General features: G+C 36.5%; 1 protein-coding gene across 3 annotated transcripts; it reads right to left on the reverse strand.

The window, feature by feature from the left end:
• Nucleotides 1-3,556: 3,556 nt before the first annotated feature.
• On the reverse strand, nt 3,557-10,927 carry LOC127157993 (interferon-induced very large GTPase 1-like). 3 transcript variants are annotated; one of them, XM_051101154.1, is made up of 4 exons: nt 10,744-10,927; nt 10,479-10,545; nt 9,863-9,943; nt 3,557-5,717 (listed from the first exon to the last, which is right to left on the reverse strand). In XM_051101154.1, exons 2-4 carry the CDS (start codon nt 10,530-10,532, stop codon nt 3,567-3,569), a joined length of 2,286 nt encoding a protein of 761 aa, XP_050957111.1. In that variant the 5' UTR covers nt 10,533-10,545; nt 10,744-10,927; the 3' UTR covers nt 3,557-3,566. The 3 variants fall into 3 exon arrangements, with proteins under 3 accessions (XP_050957111.1, XP_050957113.1, XP_050957112.1); XM_051101156.1 differs by lacking the exon at nt 9,863-9,943; XM_051101155.1 differs by lacking the exons at nt 9,863-9,943; nt 10,479-10,545; nt 10,744-10,927 and adding an exon at nt 9,098-9,852.
• Between the last annotated feature and the right edge of the window lie 1,066 nt (nt 10,928-11,993).

Here is an 11,993-nt window from a genome sequence, read left to right on the forward strand (position 1 = left end):
TGTTTATTCTGAAATGTGTGGGTATGAATGATCGTTTAATATGTTTGCCAGTATCAAATTGCAAAACTTCATCTGATTTATTACAAACAACATTTTTGTGTTTTTCAAAGCGACTCAATAAGGCACTTTCGACCAAGCTCTGTATATTTGTTTCTGTGTCCTTTGGATTCTTAGAGGACAGATCAGTTTTCCATCGTATCCAAAGTTTGTTAAATTCGTTCAGTATTAGATCCTCATCTGGGGTTTGGTTATTGAGTGCAGATGCTGCAGCCATGCCTTTCTGAAACAAATCTCTCTCATATTCCCTCAGATTGTTGTCAAGCTCAAGTTTGAGATTCCTTTGAATTACTTCCTTTAGACCTTTTTTATATGTTTCTTCAATGAGCTCTTCTTTCAGAATTTCCAACCGTCTATCAGTTGAAACTCTCCACTGAGAAAGAATGTCAGAATGATTCTTTTCCTTGAAATATTTGTCAACATCAGTTTTGATTGCTGTGTGAGTGTCTTCAAAAAGCCTTTTTATTTCTGATTCACTGATAGTATTCAACTTGCAACTTTTAACACTGCAGTTCAATTTCCTTTGTGTCTCTAAAGCTGTTTTCCTTAGTTTCCAAGACCACTTCAGGTAATCTCTCTCAAGATCACTGTACACCTTCATATCCAAGGAATTACGGAAGTTAAAAATGAAGTTCTCATTTAACAATGCATTCCATGTGTCTTTGATTCTCTGAGTGAATTCAGACAGAGTGAGACGTGTACAGTTTGGCTGCCAGGTTGAAATTGAGAGCACCCTCTTCTTAAGCTCCTGCACATTCTGGCTGTATGATGGGTTGGGTGGAGCCATTGGAGGGTCACCCTCCAAAAGATTCTTGAAGTAAAACACATCAGTGTTCACATCAAACTTTATGATGTCACTGAAACCTACAACCACTTGATTCTCTTCTTCTGCAGCAGCTCTGGAAATCTCATCAAGTTTCTCTATAAGCTGTATTCTTCCTCCTTGGTTTTTGTCTTTGGCTGAAATGTCTGACACATTTTGGTGAACAAACATACAACTGGGCTTGATATTTACGTTATTCATTCTCAAAAATGCCTGAAAACACACCTGGAGAATGTTTTGAATTTCACATAGATTTTCTCCCATTACATTTATCAGTGCAATGTCACTTATTCCAATTATGAGGGTGGCCAATTCATTGTCATTCTTAACCACAACATCAGGATCAGTTACTGTTGAACGTAGTCCCTCTGTGTCCAGTACAAGCATGTAATCAAACAACAACTCATCCCTTATTTGTTCCTCGACTGCGAGCAAACGCATGAATGCTCCTCTTGTGCATGGTCCTGAACTTACTGCAAAATTAAGCCCAAACATTGTGTTGAGAAGAGTTGACTTTCCAGAACTCTGAAGACCTACAACAGAAAGTACTAACACTCTTTTATCACCAAGTTTGTGAATAAGTTTGTCCAGGACCGCACTGATCCAGTCAATTGCCACATAATTAACATCTCCATCCATCAGTTCTAATGGGTGTCCAGAGAGCATCAAATCAACTCCCATTTCAGGGAGCTTATCAAGTGCAATTCCATGAATGGTCTTGCTCTCTTCAACAGACTTGTGAGATTCATATAATTGACTTATTTCACGAAACACATGTTGAAGCCCAACTGTGGCATGCTTTATTCTTTTAGATAATTCACAAAGAAGAGTTTGGTAGTTTTTTCTGTCTTCATCTGAAGCTCCTCTATATTTCAGCCATATTCTGTTATATTGTTTTGTTAGATCAGCAAGATTACCTCTGAGAGCTTCATCAAGACATTTCTTGAACCAGTTTAAAAAGTATAATCTTTCCTTTTCCTCTGCATTGACAGCATATTGAAGGAATTTTTCCATGAAAGTGTTTTCTGATGATTTTTTTCTGTTGGTCAGCTCTAATCTTCATTTTCTCGTCAGCGATTTCAGCACGCTGCTGCTCGATGCTCATTTTTTTTTTGCACCGTATACGATGAAACTCTTTGTCTTTAATGCACCACTGCATCCACAACTTGTCTTGCAAAGGCAGATGTACATCTTTTAAGCCTGTTCCTTTTGTCATTTCCTCACCATATAATATGTCCATAAGCACCTTAGCCTTTTCTCTTCCTTTCAATTCAGCCTCTGTTTCAACAATGAATCCTTGTTTTCTTCCTTGTTCAAAATGTTCTTTCAGGATTTGTTTCCGTTTTTTTTTTGAGAGAACCTGATTAATTTTGAAAAGTGTTTCCTGAGTCAATTCAGCCTCATTTCGGTTTTTAGCAGCAATTCTGTTAGGATCTCTTTGTCTGTTGTCTCAATCCCAGAAAACAATGCAATAACAGGTGTGCTGCATTTCAGAAAATAATTGATCCCCTCTTTTATTGCAGAATCACTGAGATTTTCAGGTAACAATAGTAAAATGACTGAACTTATTCCCGTAAGGAACTGGACCTGTTGTGGATGTTTGCAGGCATCACCATGGAGGTTGATAAAGGCCATACAGGTTTCAGAAATGTCACTTTCCTTCCCCTCTGGGAGGTACCATGAAATCTCTGCTACCCCTTCCAACAAAACACGTGTTGTTGTACTTCCTCTACAGTGGCGACTGAAGAAAGTGGGGTGCCCATTCTTGTAAATCATGTCATTCATAATTTTTGATTTTGAGTTCATGGATGTTCCTAGTCTCATGAAAGTCACAACTGGAAGAGATGTGTCCATCACAGACCCTGTCATTGGACATTGTTCTGTGGCTTGCGATGTAATTGCACTAATTTGGAGTGGCCACACAGGTAATTCTATTTGTTGATTAGATAGTTTGGGCACTAGCAGGGGTACTGCAAAACGACATTTGGATAGCTGGGTAAAAATAAACTGCCGTACAAAATCATTGGAGCAATGATAAACTGCTATAAAGATGTCCATGGGGTGGATGTGAGCCTCGTTAACAACAGAATCAACATCTTTGGCATTAAAGTCACAAAAACTCTCCCAGCTGCATGGTAAAGACTTGCAGGAAATTTGTAAGGTAGGTTCAATGCACAGGAACCTAACATTGACATCTCGTGTTAACAGTCTGTAAATGAAGTGACGCCATAGTTCTTTCTCTGTAACAGTTTGAGTAATGCATGTTGACAACATGTTTATATTATGAATATTTGAATTTGATAGTTTTGCTGGGTAATATTTAAGCAAATCTAATCTTTCAAACAGCTCTTTATATGGACTTGGAATCTCAATGTTTAGTTCAGGAAATCCATCTACTGAGACTGCTTTAATAGCATCCTCGGTTTTTGATGTTTCTGCAGCTTCTTCATTTTCTGAAATTCCAGTGGATGGGGAATTTTCTTCTAGTTTTAAATTCCCATAAAGCATTGACCTCAGTTGCTTCTCCAACAGTTCCCAGTTTTCATGTTTTAAGAAGTCAGCAATTGCTTGTTCCAAATCAGTATTAATGTTTCCTTTCATGGTCTGCTTGAAAGCATCAAGTGATTTCTGTTTATCTACACATATTTCACGACCCCTGTGGCTCGCTGTCAGCAATGTCAACAGACTAAAGACCTGTCCCTTTAAAATACTTTTCTTTGCGAAATTCCCAATAGCTCCTCTGTACAACTGAGAGCTCTTTTGTTAAGAAATCAATTTCCTGAGAACCCAGAAGGGGATGAAAAGTGTCCTCTCTGTGTCCAACATCCTTTGTGATTGACAGCACAAGCAAAACTAAGTCATCAAGACTATTTTCTTTCATAGTTTCAAGCCATGAATTTATTGCATGAGTAACTTTGCATGTGATAATTACGTTTAAGTCGTCCTCAGAATTTTGCAAAAAATCTTCACTTGCTTTTTCTAGAACTGTTTTTACATCAGAAAACTGCTGGATGGGAGTAAACATGCCACATACATCTTTAGCCACCTCTGGAGATCCTTTAACCCATTCTAAAATCTTTTCTCTGTTTGGGAATTGTTTGACTTTATGACAATGTGTCTCCATCACCAAGTATGTCAGGAATCTTATGCTGTCGTCAGCATATGCTGTAGTAACATTGGTCAGGAATTTCTGAAGTGCTTCATTTGAAAGGAAAATGTCAATCCATTTTTTGAATGATGTTGTGCATTCCTTAATTTGTCTTCTCATTCTGAGTAAATCTTTAAGATGTTTCTCCGCATCACAAAGAGACCACTCATTCACTGACATTATCAATTTTTCAGCTTCAGTATCAATTCTGAGTGCTTTAATGTCATCTGCAGATTCTACATCCTGGTGTGTGATTTCTTTATACACATTTATTAGGAATGTACACAATCTGAGAGGGTCTTTAAATTGATCACTATGACATGTTCGGATGATATCCCACACTGAAGTCAAAGTTGATCCTCTGTCTATGACTGCCCAGGTTTTTTTATTTGTTGCAAGGTTATTTTTCCACAGTATGTGATTATCTGTTTCAGCTGGACCTCCAAATTTATCAACAGAGTGCTGAACCACTGTTTTGAGGTCATCGTTGAATCTTATCCGAGAAGAACCTGTCCCTGTTGAGTTACTTATGTCAACTGAAGCTGAAATATTTTTGCTTGTTTGCACAGTACAATTCATTGCCAAGACCTTACACACCTGCACTTTCACCTTTTCATGGTTCTGGTCTGAAAATCCCTGAGCATATGCTTTCCACCAAAATGTTCCACCTAAATGTATTGGACCTTGAGGTACATGAGATCCAAACCTTTCAAAGAATCTCTCTACCCGTTTCCGGAGATTAGGATTTTCATCTTCATCAGTGGCATGCAATAGTTCATTGATTTGTAAAAGTTCTTTCTTTGCAGAATCAGACAAAGTAAACTGGTCAATTAATGCTGTAGCAAGCGGCATGTAATGACAGACAGTCATTGCTGCATAAGATTGCTCAGACTGGCTTTGAAAAGATTTTGATGATACAGAAGCATTTTGTAAGCCAAAGTTTACTTGTGCAGGTAAAAATCCAAGATTAAGTTCTGCACTGTAACTGTATCCCAATTTTTCAACAGAGCTTAAAAACTCTTGGTGAGATTTGTAGGAGGAAAACTCATATTCCATATAACGTGAGGCATGTCTTGGCCCAGCAATTTTACAGTTACCAATTATGATTAGTTGTTGTCGGTCCTTCAGAAGATCATCTACGTTCCCAGTTTTAAAAATGCCCTGAAGAGCAAGACCTCCTGAAGCTGTTTTTAAAATCTCTTCATCACAAATTGATGTAGCAGGTAAACATTGAGAATCATTATTTGTAGAGAATCTTTTTATCAAACTGTCTACACAGTCTTTCAGAGGTCTTTCAGTTATCATGTGTGTGGTTCTGGGTTCCTCAAGAGAATGTGTCAGTGTTGATTCAAGATCTTTTGCCATGTCTTGGGTCATTTTATCTGTTGGGCATAGATTTGGTAGAGCGCATGCTGCTAACACATGCTTTTCTGCTTCTTTCGCCTCTGCCTTTGATGCACCTGGTTCTGAATTACCTAACAATTTGTGAAGAGCCTTCTTTTCCCAACTGTAGCGAATGTGTTTCTTGAGCACTTCAAAGTCCTCATTATCCAAATAAGCAAGTTGTATTTTGTCCGTCACCTGTAATTCATCTTTGAACACTTTGGACCAGAATGAGCCATTCAAACCAAAATCCTCAAGGTGGGCTTCTAGACCTTTGCAGGGTTCCAGGTCAGATCTCAGCACTCCCTAGAAAAAAAATAAAAAAATAAATAATAATAATAATAATAATAATAATAATACACATTTATATTAAGATTCTGTGTATAATTAAGTTTTGGTGATAAATAAATAAATAAATACAATTTTGCATTTAAAAAACAGTTTTTTTGTTTGTATATGCTGTCAATTATAGGCTGGTTTTTGCTACTTATTATTATTATTATTATTATTATTATTTTTTTTTTTTTTTTTTTATGAAAACCAAAATATACTACCATACCTTTCAAATGTTTTGGGTTAAAAAAAAATAAAAATAAAAACCTGTATATAATTTTATTCATCAAAGATGCAATAAATGGTGCAAATTATTGATTCATATAAATGTTGTCCTTTTGAACTATTAATCATAGAATCCTGAAGAAAAACAGAATGTATGTTAATGTCTGAATTAGTTTCTTTGTCATGTTCTGTTTAGTTTGTAGGGGTGAAATTATTTCCTCATGATCCAAAACATCAGGAACTCTAACAAAAACAGATGCCTTGCAAAAAAAACATTAACACTAATCTGGAGAAAAGAAAAGAGCAAACAACAACACAGGGCGTTTGGGACGGTGGATAGATCCTTACAAGTTTCTAGTCTCTAGCTACCTGAGTTCTCATGCATCATTAATTGTCATAGTTTCTCTTAATTGTCATTGTTTGTCTCCTAGGTTAGTCCTCATATTCTACACTTGTGTATTTGTAAGGGACCATTTGAAATAGTATTTATGTTCCCAATATGAGAAGCACATATGAATTGTTTTGGAATATTGAAGAGATTTATGTAATTTAATTTGCAATTTGGCAGATTTTCTGTATCTTGAATGTCTTTGTACCTTGTGTGTGTATGTATTGTAACCAGAAATCATAAATACTTAAAAATGCCCTTCTCAGGCACCATAGTGATCAGTTGGGCTAGTAAGCTTAATATGATAGCGGGCAGACATGAATGTCAGATGCTGATTGTTTGAGCCTACATTGTTTTAATGTGGATATTATACTTTGCATCATTTTGAAATTAACTTAACGCACATCTGATGAGGACGAATGGATTATCATATTTGAGGTGCACTCCTTAGGTGTCATGAATCAGGTCTATGGCCTTTAGTCCGCTCACCACCAGAGGTCGTCTTGTCACTCTATTGACAGTCACATTACACAGACCATTGCACTACACCCTGGACTACATTTCCCATACTCCAACCTCATTGATTACGTTCACAGGTGTCGCTCATTAACCAGCCTTTATCAACTGCTTCTGGACTCTCACTCCTTGCGAAGTCTTGTTTTGCGATGGCTACATTTCTGAGTGTTACTTTGTTGTTGGATTATCTGTGTTTGATTTTGGACTGTTTAGCTACCTCAGATTCCTGCTGCCTGCCCTTTGATTTTGTTGCTTTGGATTACTCTCGTTTGCTCTGCTAGCCGTCTGCCCCGACTTTCGCCCTGTCTACTGATTACTCTTTTGGATTGTCTCTATCATCCCAGACGCTGTTTCTGAACCTTGCCTGTCCAACCTTGATACTGTTTAATAAAAGCTGCAAATGGACCCACAAGCCTCTGACCATTCATTACATTAGGTATGCTGATTGTAATTAGATGTTTACGAATGAATGTTTGTTGTGCAGTGTAATAGATTCTGATACTTATTTATGCAATTCAACAGTTTTATAAGTCTATGCTTGAATTATGAATTTTGTCATTTGTCTTTGTTAAAGGTGCAATGTGTAATATTTAGAAGGATCTATAGACAGAAATACAATATAACTTTGTTTGGAGAGGTGTATAAAGATGTAAAGAACCATTATGTGTTTATTACCAGAATGAGCAATTTCAATCTAAGTATATTCCATGGGCCCCCTTACACAGAAATCGCCGTCATGTTTCTATAGTAGCCCTACACGGACAAACTGCTCCACAGAGTGTGTTTCATCACTATGTTGTTCTTGTGAATAAAACACTGACACAATGATGAACAAATACCAATAATATTGACAATAACATTGTTTTTTTTTTTTTTTTTTTTGAATAATTAAGTGAACATAATTACTTAATTTACATTTGTAAAGAAACCTCACTGTCTGTTAAGAAATTGATTATATTGTTGTGCCGTGAATTTACACTCTGCCGTATGTGGAAGAGAGGGTTATCCTCATCTTGTGTAAGATATGCGGGAAGAACAATATAGTTTTGCGACCGACTGTTAATCTGCGGGTTATCCTATATTTGGGTAGGAGAATGGATTTTTGCAAAAGATACATTTTTCATTACTCATTTGTAAAATAAAGCGAATGGATGCTTCGTGAAAAGTTATCTTTGTTACCTGTTGTCACATTGACATATTCTCAGTCCCTGCAAGATAGAATGATTTTTTCAATGACTTGAGAAAATTGGTATTGTGAAGTCCTTGCAAGGCACTAACACAAATAAATTGCTAAATTTTCAGATCAGTCAGAACCGGTTACTGCTCTTTTCGGCATTATGCCAAGAAGGAATTGCGTGCTCTTTTCCTGCAAAGAAGAACTTGCTTTATTAAAAGAAAATAAAGAACTGCTAGATATGTTGTTAACTGGATGAGATTCCTTAAATTGATGCTGATGGGTGGGATGGCTAAACAGGAAACGCTGATGGGTGGGATGGCTAAACAAGAAAAGCTGATGGGTGGGATGCCAAACAGGAAAAGCTGATGGGTGATCAGCTACACTCCCTGTAAGAGGAATCTGACACTTCTGGGATGGGCTAGAATGGAGAAAGACAGAAATAATGCAGACATGAAAAATCTGCCATGACTAGGCAGACAGAACTTACTGATAATAACAGAGACTTTTATTTCTTCCCTTGTGGACAAGTACTGCATATACAATGATCACTACAGAGACCGCCTCAAATTTTGATTTGTCATTACTTTTCAACTTTGATATTCACTGGTCTTATAGCAGTTCTTTGTAATCTGTTCAACTAACAATACACTGCTTTCTTTTAATAGGCACCAGTCCAACCCCATAGAAAGAAGTAAAATGTTTGCTTGATTTCTCAATCAGCTAAAACTTAGACTGGAATTAGAATAGAGAGGAGCTGCTGTGAAATATAGAGAGGGTTTTAGACACTGCTTTAAAGACAGACTTGCAAAGCTGATAAACATACATGTTCCATGATTCCTTAAAAAAATATATATAATAATAATAATAATAATAATAATAATAATAAATGGGGGGAATAGAAGGGCATTAAGTGTCCAAGGTCAAAATATGGATGGTAAAGCAATGAAACTGGTTGCTTCATCTTGATTTAATAGATATTTCTTAGAGCTGAATTTAAGTAATAACGTTAAATTTCCAAATGAATTGAAATTACAAATGCTGTCCTACCCAGAGACTGTGGTTACATGATGTTAGTGTTGTTGGCCACGTATCCAAGATCATGCTGAGATCTCCAATCATTTTAGAGCAGCTCATGAGCAATAGAAAGAGATAATAAAGATGAAATTAAAGGGCACAGTTAAATGATGGATTATATTTACAAATTAAAATTTGGCCAGAGATGGGGGTGTGAGAGTGTGTGAAAGTGTGTGAGTGATGGTGCACCAAGGCAGACAAACTGCCATGAACAGCTGTTTCCACATTTTCAAAAGTGGGCATAGGTAGAGTATGCCCAGTAAAATAATGGCTATGAAGTACTTTGGCTAATTATCCTGGCCTGGGATATTTTTTGTGGCAGAAAGTGTCACACCTGCACAGGGTAAAACATGGGAAGGCAGAGCAAGAAGGCTTGCCCTGTCCACCACACACTTAATGCTCGTAAGTGCCGTAATGAACAGAACTGTTAAATGTGCTGATCTTAAGTAGAATGAGAAAAATGTTGATCTCATGTTAAGGAAGTGGAATTTGGTGTTCTCCTTTTCCTGTTTGTGTTCTCCCTCCTATCTACTGTACTCCCCCTCCCTATACCTCTTGTTTTAAAGTACTGTAGTCCACTTATAGTTTGAATAACAGGATGCCTCCCAGAATTGTTTTACTTCTATATGGCACATCTTTTGTTTTGTATGATGCACATATGGAACACCACCCCCTGACAATGGATCTATATAATATAATGTGAGAAAGAATAAACTTGGAAGATGTTTGTGAACATACAATTGGCTTCATGTTCATAATTTCTTTCCATGGGCCCATGCAAGGACTGAGAAAAGTTGGACGGCATCGAAAGATGAAGAGCTGAAAAAAAGTAAACGTAGATCGTAGCTGCAAACACACTGTGCAATGATCATGCTGTATCTGGCTATATAATAATATATACCAGGGAAGCAAAATGGGATGGGCCACTTAAATCCATCGCTTAAAATGCAGTTTCACCTCAAAAGTTGAATTTAGATTACATTTAGACTAGAGTAGCTAATAATTATTGTTATTACTACTACTACTACTACTACTACTAATAATAATAAAAGCATAAACATGCAAATGTTTAACAAAAATACAAGCTTCACATTTCTCCCTTTAAACCCCCAGTCTATCTTGTAACTTAGCACAGATGCTGTCAACAGAGCTTAAAATGTATTTATACCAGAGTAATATTTTTAGTCATGATGGCCTGAGAAATATAGGGTATAACAGGGCTGAAGGCACATCAGTGTGAGTAACACATTTGATTTTTTTACAACTAGATGGTCTATATATTAAGTTTTGGGGTAAAAAGCACCCCTGCTGTTGCTGTTAAAGAATTATCAAATCAAAATGGCATGCAAATTACCTCTGGATTCATGTTTGTCAAGTTGAATTTAGTTGCTTCATCACTATCGTCCATTATCTTACAGATCCTACAAAACACCATGTTAAAAAAAGGTCAGCTTATCTGTCTGTACAACATACTGCAAACTTGAGCATGTTCATGTTTATGGTAATGGAAAAGACTGTGCCCACAGAAATGTGACAAAGAAGAATCACTCTTATAAATCAGATTAAAGAGTAAAGGGAGTTCACTCAAAAAAAATAATATTTGCTTTTAATTTACTTACTGTCAGCCCATCCAAGATGTAGGTGCCTTTTTTTCTTCAACAGAGCAGTGTTCATGGCAGTCTGGAGCATGCGTTTCCTGTCAATTGTTAATGTTTATGTATGATTTCTATAATGCAAAAATACTCACTGGCTTATCCATACACAGATTTGCACTGTGTTGTCAGGCCAGTGTGTGAGGGCAAAGCAAGCCTTCATCTGACAGAAGAAAAACAGACAGACAGTGGGTGTGTGTGCTGCTTCTTGTATCACGTGATTTGGAATAAATCCCTCTTTTGTTAAATTTCCATTGCTTAAGGGACATAGTAGTATACTTAAAGTATGATATAAAGGTCACTTAAAGAAAATTTATGAGTATACTTACAGTATAAAACTACTAATCTAGTAGTTTACTAAGGCTATACTTCAAAGTGTACTAAAAATGCATAAAAAAGTATTTAATTAGTAAACTATCAGTATACCTATAAGTTCACTTTTAGTATACTTGCAGTACAAACTGAAAACAGATGTAAACTAGTTGTGTACTCAAAGTTTACTACTGTTATACTTAAAGTATACTTAAAAGTATACGTTTATATATTAGAAAGTGGGCCAATTTAGTCCCAAGGAGTATTAAAATAGTACACTTAAAAGTATACTACTAGTACCCTGATATTTGTATACTTACTATATAAAGTATACTTCAACTTTACTTAAGTATACTTAATAAAATAAACTTGAAGTATACTTCTTTTTGGTAAGGGTAGTGTAATACTTGTTTGTGGGTGCTTTCGGGGCTTTAAGACTGAGTAAGTTAGAAGATTAATAAAATAAAACCCTCCGACACGGACAAGCTCTTCTTAACACCATCTCTCCTTTATTCCGTTCTCTCCAACTCCTCTCTCCCCTCGCCATAATAAAAATCCTCACAACAATATCCAACAACACAGAATGGATACTGCTGAATTAACATTGAATGTTCAAATATAACATCAGCATTGATTTTCCAACATAAACTCTGTAGTTACACAACTCTGTTAAACTCTATTTAAACTCTTACACTACATCCACCCTTCTGAAAAGAAACTTCCTCGTTTCCTAAAAAAACAAAACAGAAACAGTACATCCTTTACAAAAACACACACACATCAGACATGGCATGATATGGTGAAGTTTGTGTTTTGTGAATCCCAAGCAGGGAACACAGTTTTTTTTACCAAGTCAGAGTCAAACTGCCGACCTTGATCAGTGTGCAAACTCTGGGCATCCCATG

This window comes from Labeo rohita, unplaced genomic scaffold, assembly GCF_022985175.1.
Source record: "Labeo rohita strain BAU-BD-2019 unplaced genomic scaffold, IGBB_LRoh.1.0 scaffold_1294, whole genome shotgun sequence".
In the NCBI taxonomy this organism is placed as follows: Eukaryota; Metazoa; Chordata; class Actinopteri; order Cypriniformes; family Cyprinidae; genus Labeo; species Labeo rohita.